We start from the raw sequence: 12,026 nt of genomic DNA on the forward strand, positions 1-12,026 counted from the left end.
GCTTTAGGACTTTTTTTGGCGCTTAGAGTCATTGGGGCTGTCGGAAAACATGATGTGCAGCCCGCAGGCTTAACCGCATAACTCTGCAAGCATTCCTTTTCTATTTTGACCGCGTCCTCTGCCTCTGTTGCTATAGAAGCAGATTGCATTGCCAAAAATGGAAGAATGACAATCGCTGGAAAAAAAAAAAAAGGAAAAAAAAAGGGGTGGGGGGATGTAGCTAAAGACTTTTAAAAGCGCCCTTGTGGCCTTCTGGTATTGTATATCTTTTTATAAGGGAGACAGCCAGAAGCTATCAACAGAGGTAGAAACAATCCTTTGTGTTTCAGGAGAAAACAACTTCAATAAGTTTTCCCTCAATAATCATAAGTTTTGCAGTGGTTATGTGGGGAGAACAAAATGCATTAAAACAGTTTTGGTCACTGTAAGTGACAAAGCCCAATTAGCTAGATGTAATTTTCGTGGCTTATTGCCCTTTTAACTGAATTACATTCTGAGTTTCTGTTATTTTGCCTGTAATTGCTTTCCATGAGGTATTTTAGCTGTGTTCAATTCACAACAGGACCAGCAGCTAGTAGGAATGATCTGGGCAATGCCCAAGCCCCAGCCTGCGCTAGCCGGGCACGTTACTCCGTACACTGTTCGGAACTGGCCAACAGGCAGAAATGTCCTTTTGCCTTCCTCCCGCTCCCCTCCAAAGGCTTTTTGGGCTCTGAGTCCCAGCCAGCTCGAGGCAGGTAACATGGCTAGAGCCCTGGGCCACCTCCCCTCATGGCACTCCTGCTATTCGTGCCAGTCACCAGCCCAGGCCCAGGCCCAGGCCCAGGCCCCGCAGACAATGGTCACCATGGCGGGGCCTGGCCCGCTTCTCGCTGCCTCGGGGCAGGTGGGAGGAAGGCAGGAGGCCACCATAAAGCTCCATGGTGAGCCCCTGCCCCAGGCTTGCAGCGCCCTGCCTGCCCTTGAGGGGCCAGGTAAGTAAGAGAAATGGTGGTATTGTAACCCAGGTGGGATGGAAACACATCTTGTGTGAAAAACTTCCATTCTTCCATGTCAAACTTAGCTTTCAGTAAAGTCACAGTGTCTTTACTGATCTTTATTCTCCTTTTTATAAAGCAGCACTATTTCACAGAATCACGGAATGGCTGAGGTTGGAAGGGACCTCCAGAGATCGCCTAGTCCAACCCCCCTGCTCAAGCAGGGTCACCTAGAACATGTTACACAGGATGGTGTCCAGGCAGGCTTTGAATATCTCCAGAGAAGGAGACCCCACAACCTCTCTGGGCAGCCTGTTCCAGTGCTCTGTCACCCGAACCATAAAGTTCTTCCTCATATGGCAATGAAAACTCCTGTGGTTCAATTTATACCCATTACCCCCTGTCCTGTCACTGGCCACCACTGAGAAGAGTTTGGCCCCATCCATTTTGCATTGTCCCCTCAGGTATTTATAGAGGTAGATAAAAACCTCTCTATCTCCCCTTCTCTAGGCTAAACAGCCCCAGCTTGCTTAGTCTTTCCTCATAAAACAGATGCTCCAATCCTTATTTCATCTTAGTCATTTAAAAGCATAGTGAAAAGGGGACACCACTAGCTCCAGAGCTTTAGTGTGCTTTTTGATGCTGTTCCATCTGTTCTGTTTTGGAAAAAAATATATATATGTTTATTTTTAAGCAGAGAACTACAGCCATGATGCTTTATTTGCAAAAGCAGAGGAACTGTTGGCGAAGAGAATAAAAGATGGAGATCCTCTGGCATGTTTTCTAAAAGGACAGCTGTACTATGAAGAGGTTGTGATTTCCTTTTTAAATAGACATTATAAAGCTGACAACTTTCAATACAATTTCAGTGGGAAAAGAAATACCTTTAAAAAAAAAAGCTACAAGAGATGTTTATTCCTGTTTTTCCCATTAAAATCACCAGGTGTTCTCACTAAATATGTTTTTCCTCCACTTTTCCCAAGCGTCCCAGATAAGTAAGTGGCAGCCTGTGCTACAGCTTGCAAACTGAGTTGTTTTTTGGCCAGCTGACTGGCCAAGTACAACATACCGTGCTTCTTGTTATGGTGTCAGTGGTTCCTCACCTAGGACACAGCTCTCAATCTTCATTCCCTACCTAGCCACCAGTTTTCATCAAACTTGCTGAAATGTTATCTGCAAGATTTCTGTCCCTGCCCATGTAGGCTAAAATTGGCCCATGTATTTGGAAGTAAATGCTCAGGGAAGAGCATCAGATTAGCTGGCAGATGAAGAAAAACTTCTACTTCTTGTGAAGCCAGATTTAAAAAAAATACAAACATGACTCAGAGTAGGTATGTCTAAGGACCCAAATCCTTGGAATAGCTCAGATCAGAAGGATGGAAAAGGATATCGTACACGTTCCGACTCATATTTTCAAATGGGATGTGCATGGTTCAGTACTGCTAGTAGTGCCATATGTGGCACGGTGTACATCAGTCTCATGGTTAGCAGCAGGAGCAGAATTAACTTGTTCAGGGCTTCAGCTTTCTGTAACGGTTTTGTTACTGCACTGGCTGATTTCAACATGAGCAAAACTGGTCCTGTGGAGCAGCAGGCCTGTTTGTTGATGTGCTGGCCTAGATATCCAAGGTAAATATTGCTGTCCACAATAAATTTATTCTTTGAGCAGGCTTCAATTTCCATATTTAGGGATAGATGTCCGTATTACCTAAAAATGCATATTGTCATAACACTGCAATTGCCTTCCCATAGATCGAGGACTTCTGTGCTCCTAACTCCTTGTGGCTTCCCCAGGGCCTGCTCTAACAGCGTCCTTGCACGTGGCAGGGCACATGCTGTGAGGAGGGATCTTAAGGCAAAGCACATATTAACTGGCTAAAAAAAAATTCTGCAGAGTACTTTAATTACTTTCCTCTTGAGGCTGGCATAAATTTAGATCCTCGCGTATATGCATGGATTTTCATATTACAGGATACAAATGATCTTTGAGATGTTCATCTGCTTTTCATATTTAATTGAAGTTAACCAATGCATTTAAAAGCTTTACATGCAGAAGAAAAAGGCTGGGAACAGCAGATGGAAGCATTTGTAGAAACCTTATTTCTTCAGGAAATCAAGTTTACTCAAAAAAACCTAGGTAAACGTAGGATATTTTAAGTGTATTGTGGGGGCAGGATATGTGAGGTCATTACAGAAGCATGAGATGAAGACCCACTGTAGTTTGCAGGCCAACAAATCAAGCTCTCTTGAATCTGGCACAGGTTTATTCCTAACACCTGTTTCTCCTGCCCTTCTGGTACCTCTGCTGTTGCAGGTGGTGCCCTCATAAGAAAAGGGAGGCAGACAGCTGAGCCCATAAACTCCTCAAACATCGTGGTTCAGTCTTTGGGAACCCAACCCTTAGCTGAGATGTTGTGGTGGCTCTTACACCCTCAAGGCCACCTAAATTAAGGTATGTCCAGCAGGACAGGGCATCTCAATTAGGCTCTTATCTACTTCAATTAAAAAGATGGCTTTTGGGGGGAGTGAAGGAAGCTTGTCAGGATGACTTTTGGTTTCAGAGATCATGTTTGTGCACTACTTTCATTTATTTGTTTATTTTTATATGAAAACAATGAAAGCTTATTTGGAAGTCCTCATTGCTTCCATCCTATCCAATGTTTTTGCAGGTGTTGACTTACTCTATTTTTGTTTTCTGCCACTTCTGTGGTTGCATTTTTTTTTTCCATGAGGGAAATGCTCCAGTTTGAAAAACTGTAAGAGGGTATCTACTGGAGGGTTAAGCTGAGGTATGTACTCTTTATTCCATGTACTTCATTATTCATTCTGTCTTTCCCAGGGTTTGTACCAAGAAGTGTTAATACAATTTGAAAAAGTCAAGGACACAGATTTTCAAGCGATGTATCAGCTTGGCACAATGTATTATGATGGACTAGGCACTAATGAAGACCCTGTGAGTAGCCTAGCTGTACTTCTTACTTTTCTTCTAATATTAATTTATAATTACTAAGAGCTTCTTTGTAAACTTGATCATTTAATTTAAAATAAATGGGTCATTGACTTAGAAATAGTTTCATGAGGTGCAGATACTTACAAAGCATCATTAAAGGAGGGTTCTGGGCTGAAGAATTTTCAAAACCAGGTATAATAAAATAGGTTTATCTGACAAACGCTTATGAGAACTTGTGTTTTATAGTATCGCTTCTAAGGATTTGATTATACTTCATGGAAGCTATTTAGCTTGTTTAAAAATTGCTATTAGTTTGTTCCTTTTTAAAAAACAGTGTAGATAAATGATAATAGAATCTATAAAAATGGAAATCAATGGCATTTCGAAGTGTAAAACACCTGTTACACAAAGGTATTTTTAAAAATACTTTCTAATCTGTGACCATAGATGCTAAACAAAATTGTGCTTGAAAAGGTAGTGGTATGCTAGATTTCATGCAGGAACAGAAGGAAAACTAGCTAATAATATCGTAAATCAATAGTAACATGTTTCTTTGAATTGTAAGTGAATAGCATCTTTTGCTAAAAAGAGGAGGAAATTTTCTGGTGTTCTGAAAGTAATGTAAGAATAAAGGTAGTAGATGAGATTAGGTCCCAAGGTGCTGAAGTGTAATCTTTACGGGTGCGCTGAAAACTGAGTAAAGATTTATGCTATCTATTTTATAGAGTAATAGCCATTACAAAACAAAATTTGTTAGAACAGTTATCAGACAGAGGTCCACTTAAACAAAAATATCAAACTTTTTAAAAAATTGCAAACATGTAGAAAGTGTTTAGGCAAATGAAATACCACTCTAACTGGAATCCACACTACCCCCGCATATTATAGAGAGAGGTTTTAGAACTGAAAAACTACCTGTCTTGCAGATGTTGGCAGATTCTCAGGTTCATTACTTCATCCTTTTCCTGGCCTGTATGTAATGATTAAAATACCTCCTTTGTAGGAAAAGGGAGTGGAATACATGAAGAAAATACTCAACTCTGACTCCTCAAAAGCAAGACACTTGAAGTTCGCAGCTGCATACAATCTTGGCAGAGCTTATTATGAAGGTTGTGGTGTTAAACAGTCAACTGAAGAGGCTGAAAGGTAATGGCAGACAATTTTCCTGATGAGTTTCTGATGCTGAGCTGCTGTGTTACTGAACGAACTCTGTCCCCATTTTCTTAGGTTATGGCTTATTGCTGCAGACCATGGGAATCCAAAAGCAAGTGTAAAGGCCCAGAGTACTTTAGGAATGCTTTACTCCATGTCAGTTCTAAAAGATCTGAGGAAGGTAAAGCCCACTTACATCCTTCTGAATTTCATGAGTTCCAACTAATTTAGGATTTCACAGAAAGATTATGGTGATATATTTAATTATGAAAACTGTCATTTAAGCACTGCTAGACACTATTGTTCATTTAAGCCCATATGAACAGATGGTCTGAATCTCTCACTTTTGACTAGTTTGACACTGCTAGCTGAAATTTATTTATTTATTTAGTGGGAGTATCAGGGAGTAGGATAGAGTGGATTACAGTTTTGTCAGCCTCGGTGCACTTCAAAAAAAAAAAAATCAAGCAGGTGTCACTGATTGACAGCTCTCACAGTAAATTAAGCAGGTTTAAAAGCCTTACAGAGAGTCTGTTTTCCTTTATGTAAAAGCACTTCTTACAGACTGGTTGTTTGCTTAAAACCTTTTACATCAGTATGCAAGATAACTAATTAAAGTGAATATATCATCACATTAAAAAGTTATTTAGTTAATGCAAAACATCCATGGAAATACATAGAAAACAACTCTCTGCTTCTTGTTTAGTCCTTTTTCTGGCATTCAGAAGCATGCGGCAATGGAAATCTGGAATCACAGGGTGTGCTTGGTGTTATGTATCTCTATGGACAAGGTATATGTCAGAACACTAAGGCTGCTTTGAAGTGCCTGAGAGGAGCAGCAGAACGTGGAAACATCTATGCTCAAGGCCATCTTGTGGAATATTATTACAATAGAAAGTCCTACTCGACAGCTGCTGCAATAGCCATAAGGTGAAGTTAATTTTTTTTATTATTGTATTCATATAAGATGATGGAACTTAGATTAAAGTGATTATTAAGTTTATGGTTTTGTCTCTCCAGATCAGGAGACAGTCGAGATAATGAATTGCAAGACCTCATTTTTAAAGCGGGAATTGCAAACCACAGACAAAATTAAGACTATAATGTTCTCAATTATTCGATGCAGATGAACTTTTCTTTCTGATCCTTTGAAGCAAAACAGACTTGAATTAGAATTCCAAGTAGGAGTCCATACTCAACCTTGCCTTTCTGTCTCCTAGTCCACAAACTCAGCTAGGGAACTATTCCATTTTAAACCCCTACAAATATTCTTCTGCTGCTCTCCACAGCCCCTATCTTAGCGTGTTTTCTACCCACCATTTTCTCCCCCATCATCTCCCTGCTCTGTGGCTCAACATTTTGGTCTAGTTCCGGTGTCATTTACGGGAAATGCAGGCCTTGATACTAAATGGGATCTCACAGCAAGCCCTCTGAGCAGCGTGCAGACCTACAAGTAGCTGCTGCAAGCAGTGCCAAGCCACCACCCTTTAGCTTTGCATCAGTTGCTGCTCACGGGGATGCCTATTACGTATGCATTTTTGAGCCTGGACCACAAACTAGTCATCACCTGCGTGCAAGTGGTTTCTGGCAATTAACTGCTTGCGCAGAGGTGCTGGACCGAGCCACAGTTAAGTAAGCACTGACTGGCGTTTTTACAGGCAGCCACTCAGGGACTTGCTGCTCTATCCACATAACTCTGGAGTGGTTTGTGTATGGCAGAAATGGCAACTTCTGTGCCAGGCTGCAGTATTAAAACAGCCAGTCTGCATCAGGCTTCTCTATGTTGAACTAGGCATGGGAGGAGAAAAGCAATGGTGGTGCCACTTCGATGGCTGATGAACAGCACATTTCTGTGACAAATCTCCACAGCTGGCCAGCATGTTAGAGCTTTTGTCAAGCAATCAGATTATTCTTTTGCTAGAAATACCATACAAAGAGGCTAAGAACTACTTACACGAGCAGCACGCAACAGCATTCATGCTTTCTGTGGTATGTTTATGAAGGTGCTGCTGTCCGGCAATCAGATGTGTTACAATCTGAGAGAAGCTGCCCCTGTACATGTCACGGGATAGCAGCAGCTCTGGTAATTCAGCAGTAGTTCAGCAATAAATGCTGTTTGCTATGCTCATTGCTGAAAGGGGTTGTTTTCTCTCAGAATGTGCTGCTTTTCTTTCTCTTGCACTCTGTAGACTGTTCGGTCTAGTCTAGCTAGTCTTGCTTGGAACACGTCCCCTCCAGGCAATGCAGCAGCGTAGATTATTCAGACAAATAAACAGGGCACTTCATTGGCTGTGACTGTGCTCGCAGAGAACAGCAATAAAATCCCACACTGCAGTTCTAACTGCACATTTTTAAGCAAAAAAAATTCTACCAACATATTTGAAACAGTTCCATGCAATTGGAATTGCATTTGGCCTTGAGGCAAACTCTCACAGCAGCTCAAGCAGTTGTATCAATCATCAGTACCTTTTCTGTTAAAAGTTCTTTGTCCTTAGACATTCACATCTTTTACAGTTTGTTGGGTTATTCACAAACATTATATTCAAATGTACAGACATTACATGATTATGTATGGTGTACCACTGTCCAATATTTGAAGCTTAGATTAGCTACCAATATTCTTCACTGCAAAAAAAAAAAAAATTATCCCATATGGTTTCACTTACCATTTTATAGCATGTTCTTAAAGACAGGTGTGTTAAACTAGAAGTTGTGTCTGACTTGATTGGTATTATTTGTCTCAGTGTCCTGTTTTATATCTCTCAGAAAGGAAGGTAAAAACACTGCATCAGGAAAGATAAGAGGTAGTAGGTTACTGTCATTATATTTAAATGTTCTTGTTAAGTGTTTCTTTTTTTGTTACTGTATTTGTTAATGGGATTGAATTAGGTGGGAGCATATTGCAGCCAACTTGTCCAAGTGATTTAGCAGGTACTGACTTGCAGAGAGTTACTTCAGAACAATCTTTCATAAACATTTATTTATAGGAAGTAGCTATGACTTACTCCTTTATTTTCTGTGAGTCTGTGACTATTTGACATGACAAAACCCTAAAATGATGCACAAAGAAGCATAGATTTACCTTTGTTACCTGGAAAGAACGTGAGTTTAGGGGGTTCCATTTTAAGACACCAATTTGAAAAAATCAATTTCCACTTTCAAATGCTGTACTTAATAGTGCAGTAACAATACTAGTAATTATAGCCTCATCGTTAAGACAATGTTCACATGGTCCTTCTGGCTGCTTTAAACGTTTTTAGTAAAAACAACATGCTGAAAACAAGGTGACAGCAAGCAGACAGATGCATGCAGAAGAGAGAAAATAATTGAGCTGAAGCAGTCATCAGTTGTCTTTATAAGTAGGTCTTACAACATCAGGCTCTCAACGTATGTCCAAAATCCTCAGATTACCATGGTCTGCCAATATCCTGTCAAGAATCTGGGATGTTGTTATATGGACAGCTTTGCCTTTTTTCCACATATATTAATTTCTATTAAATATTTTAATAGGAACAATTGGTGTGAAATACTGCCTTTTATAACTAGTATAGATTCAGTGAAAGTGACTGTAAAACTTACCTTTTTTGTATTTAGTATCACAATATTCAAGTAATCCCAACTTCAAACCAAACACTGAATAGGAGAATGCTGTTCAGCCTGCTGAATACAAGTAAATTTCAGCTCATCTTGGATAATTACATATAAATGGAAAGGAGTTATTATCAAGTCCTATGGGAATACAGTTGATTTAAACGCATTATCTAACCTAATGCTGTAAATTCTACAACAGGACTACAGAAAATGACGACATAGATATGCTAGCAAAGATGACTGATTGTCTGCCAACCTACATAGCCAAAGGGGTCGCCATGGCTGCTTTCTACTTGGCTAGATGCCTCCATCTTGGCCGAGGTGTACAGCAAGACCAAGCTGCTGCTAAAAAATACTATTCTATGGTAAGCTGGCAAAGTCTCACGGACTAATTTATAGCTCCTGAGATTGAGTGATGCCTTGGATTTGAGCCTTTAAACTTGCTGTTTGGTTATGTTAAAGGCTCCAACATAAATAATGTTAACAATCTGTGCAAGAAAACGAAGAGTGATAAATTTATATTGAAAACTACTAAATATAGTCTTGAAGGATATTGTCTGCCCACTTGCTCAAGTAAAACAATTCATTCTACCAAATCTAAAAAATTCTGTGGCAGTCACCACAGTGAAGAGCTTGCAAAATACATTACTTAAATGATTTGAATAATTTTATCCCTGATTGATTTGCTGTCATTCAAACTGAAAAATTGTATTTTTTTCCACTCTACTTCAGAATCTCTAACAATTAGTACCTTCATTAATGGTACTTAAATCAGTCTAACTGGTTTTCATGCTTATTTTCGCATTTACATTTTTACTGATAGCTGAGGATCTACTATTACTGGTATGCAGAGGAAAAATGGGTCACATTTTTTAAAGTGCTAAAGTTGAAGTAAGATTTATTGCCTGAAGAAAAATATTAATAATGGCCTTTAAGAAACAAACAAACAAAAAAAACACTAAATTACATTAGAGATGCCTAAAAGTACAGGCAGGGAAAAATGATTATGCCCTCTGAAGGGAGTGTAGGAGCATGGATGCAGTCTTGCTAAGATTCTCTGATCTCTGTGCATGCAGAGATCATTTGTTTCCTTAATTAAAATACTTCAAGGCCCAGCTTGGTGTGGTCCAAATAAATGGAGAATTATGCAAATGGTAAGCTATCAGCTGACAAGTTTTGTGGCTCCTTACTCGGGAAAGCCCACAGCAGAAGATACTTAGCAGAACAGGTGATCCTGTGGAGGAATTCATGCACTTTAAATATTTTGTTTCTCTGCTGTAAAAAGTGTTGGAGAGGATAGGATGAGGAAATCAGGAACAGAATATAAGGTGGGGTGGCATGAGCACTGTAGCCAGTAGTCCTAGGTAAGACTTAAGGCATGAAGGAAGTATGTCAGGATTCCATTCCTGCATGGCTTCATGTGAGTATCATCTTTCCCGTCTTCTGTCTAGGCTAGTGTTACCAACAGAACTGACCAAAATTCACAACTTTCACTCATCATTCAGTAGCAATACATTTGAGACTGACATAGATATGTCACTAACTTCTTAGTATAAAAGGAAATTATAGCTGTTGACTGGTGCCATGCATCTCTACAGCTACAACTCTACAGGAGGGACAAACCAAGTAAAGAAGGAAAGTACCTGAAGAGGTAACTTTAGAACAAGTAGAAGACAAGTAGTGGGTGTTTTCAGTTTCTTTTGTGCCCAGAGAATAATGTTGTTAATTTTACAATTATACTAATTTAAAATGAAAATTGGTTGCTTTTTAAAATAACTGACCAGCTGCAGTTTTGAAAGATTCAAACAAGAGATGATGGGTGTGCCAGAGGGTACTGGCATAAATAATGGAAGTGAACAAAAATGACCCAATCTGTAAGTAGATTTCTGCTTACAGTTTCTGGCTGTTCTGCCAGCACATGCCACAGCAACAAATATTACAAAAAAAAAAAAAAAATTGAAACCAAGCCTAACACTGTAGTAGATTATGCTAATTTTAAAGAACTGAATTTTTCTGTTACCAGAAATGGGGACTTAATGCTGAATATATTGTCTTTAGTATCTTAAGAAGTAGACTATCTCTGATGCCTACAAAACTTAAAAGACCTTACCAGTGTTGTATTTGGCAATGTATAATTTTATTTTACCTATAAAACAGAACTTTCTATTCTTTGCTTTCAAAGGCATGCCTTCTGGATCCTGATGTTGCTTCTGATCTTGAACTGAGAGCTAATCTTGGGAGAATTTAGTGTTTCCTTTAGTTATGGCTGGTATAACATCTACTTCCTACAATAAACCATTTTTAATCTTCAGCAATTACAGCTTGCTCATCACTTACGGTTTGATTTTCAACTTTCTGTAAGTTATTATTTAAAGCAGTTTACAGTTTTTTTATATTAAAAAAGCAAAAAGCTCACACATGTAACTGAGATGTGGCAAAGGTAGACTTTTTTAAAGGGTATTGAGAACTTAAGATATATTAAGGACATTTTACTGGGATAGATATCCTGTTTTCTTAATGTTGTACTGCTATACAGCATATAAATCAAACTGAACCAAATAATGATTGTTTACTTTTCTCCATTTTTAGTATTTAAACATGAAATTTTAATATTCTGAAAAACTTGAACCCAAACTCATCTCCATTTCACATATGTCCCATTCAAAGATGGTGATTTCACGCTAAATGCCATTTTAAAATCTCACATTGGTTAGGGGCGTGTTCTCTTGTTCACATGCTTTTCTAACTCATCTACATCTGGTGAAGCATCTTAACAGAATCACAGAATTGTAGGGGTTGGAGGGGACCTCAAAAGATCATCGGGTCCAACGCCCCTGCCAAAGCAGGTTCCTTAGAGCAGGCTGCCCAGGTAGGCGTCCAGACGGGCCTTGAATATCTCCAGAGAAGGAGACTCCACAACCTCCCTGGGCAGCCTGTTCCAGTGCTCCATCACCCTCACTGTGAAGAAGTTCTTTCTCATGTTGGTGCGGAACTTCCTGTGCTACATCCCCACAAACCACTGAAAAGAGGTTGGCCAAATCCCTTTGTCTCCCACACCTCAGGCATTTATACACATTGATGAGATCCCCTCTCAGTCTTCTCTTCTCCAGGCTGAACAGACCCAGGTCTCGCAGCCTTTCCTCATAGGGAAGATGCTCCAGGCCCCATATCATCTTTGTGGCCCTCTGCTGGACTCTTTCCAGGAGATCCCTGTCTTTTTAGTACCGGGGAGCCCAGAACTGGACACAGTACTCCAGGTGAGGCCTGACCAGGGCAGAGCAGAGGGGGAGGATCACCTCCCTTGACCTGCTGGCCACGCTCCTTTTAATGCACGCCAGGATCCCATTGGCCCTATT

The 12,026-nt window shown here is 39.8% G+C and overlaps 1 protein-coding gene across 4 annotated transcripts; it reads left to right on the top strand.

Annotated features, from left to right (window-relative positions):
• Positions 1–855: 855 nt before the first annotated feature.
• LOC121069830 (LRP2 binding protein) lies at positions 856–10,979 on the top strand. 4 transcript variants are annotated; one of them, XM_040556324.1, is made up of 8 exons: positions 856–974; positions 1,675–1,787; positions 3,817–3,930; positions 4,931–5,073; positions 5,155–5,260; positions 5,786–6,009; positions 8,870–9,035; positions 10,853–10,979. In XM_040556324.1, the coding sequence occupies exons 3-8, from the start codon at positions 3,877–3,879 to the stop codon at positions 10,916–10,918; spliced, it is 759 nt and encodes a 252-aa protein (XP_040412258.1). In that variant the 5' UTR covers positions 856–974; positions 1,675–1,787; positions 3,817–3,876; the 3' UTR covers positions 10,919–10,979. The 4 variants fall into 4 exon arrangements, with proteins under 4 accessions (XP_040412258.1, XP_040412256.1, XP_040412259.1 ...); XM_040556322.1 differs by having other exon boundaries at positions 894–974; positions 1,672–1,787; XM_040556325.1 differs by lacking the exons at positions 856–974; positions 1,675–1,787 and adding an exon at positions 3,297–3,429.
• Positions 10,980–12,026: the final 1,047 nt, after the last annotated feature.

The sequence above is a fragment of the Cygnus olor genome, chromosome 4, assembly GCF_009769625.2.
Source record: "Cygnus olor isolate bCygOlo1 chromosome 4, bCygOlo1.pri.v2, whole genome shotgun sequence".
In the NCBI taxonomy this organism is placed as follows: Eukaryota; Metazoa; Chordata; class Aves; order Anseriformes; family Anatidae; genus Cygnus; species Cygnus olor.

Bases quoted from the DNA above. Each gene is read 5' to 3' on its own strand.
- LOC121069830 (XM_040556324.1), top strand. From the start codon at position 3,877: ATGTATCAGCTTGGCACAATGTATTATGATGGACTAGGCACTAATGAA. The intron at 5,074-5,154 runs GTAATGGCAGAC...CCATTTTCTTAG, and splicing joins TCAACTGAAGAGGCTGAAAG to GTTATGGCTTATTGCTGCAG. The intron at 5,261-5,785 runs GTAAAGCCCACT...CTTCTTGTTTAG, and splicing joins TTCTAAAAGATCTGAGGAAG to TCCTTTTTCTGGCATTCAGA.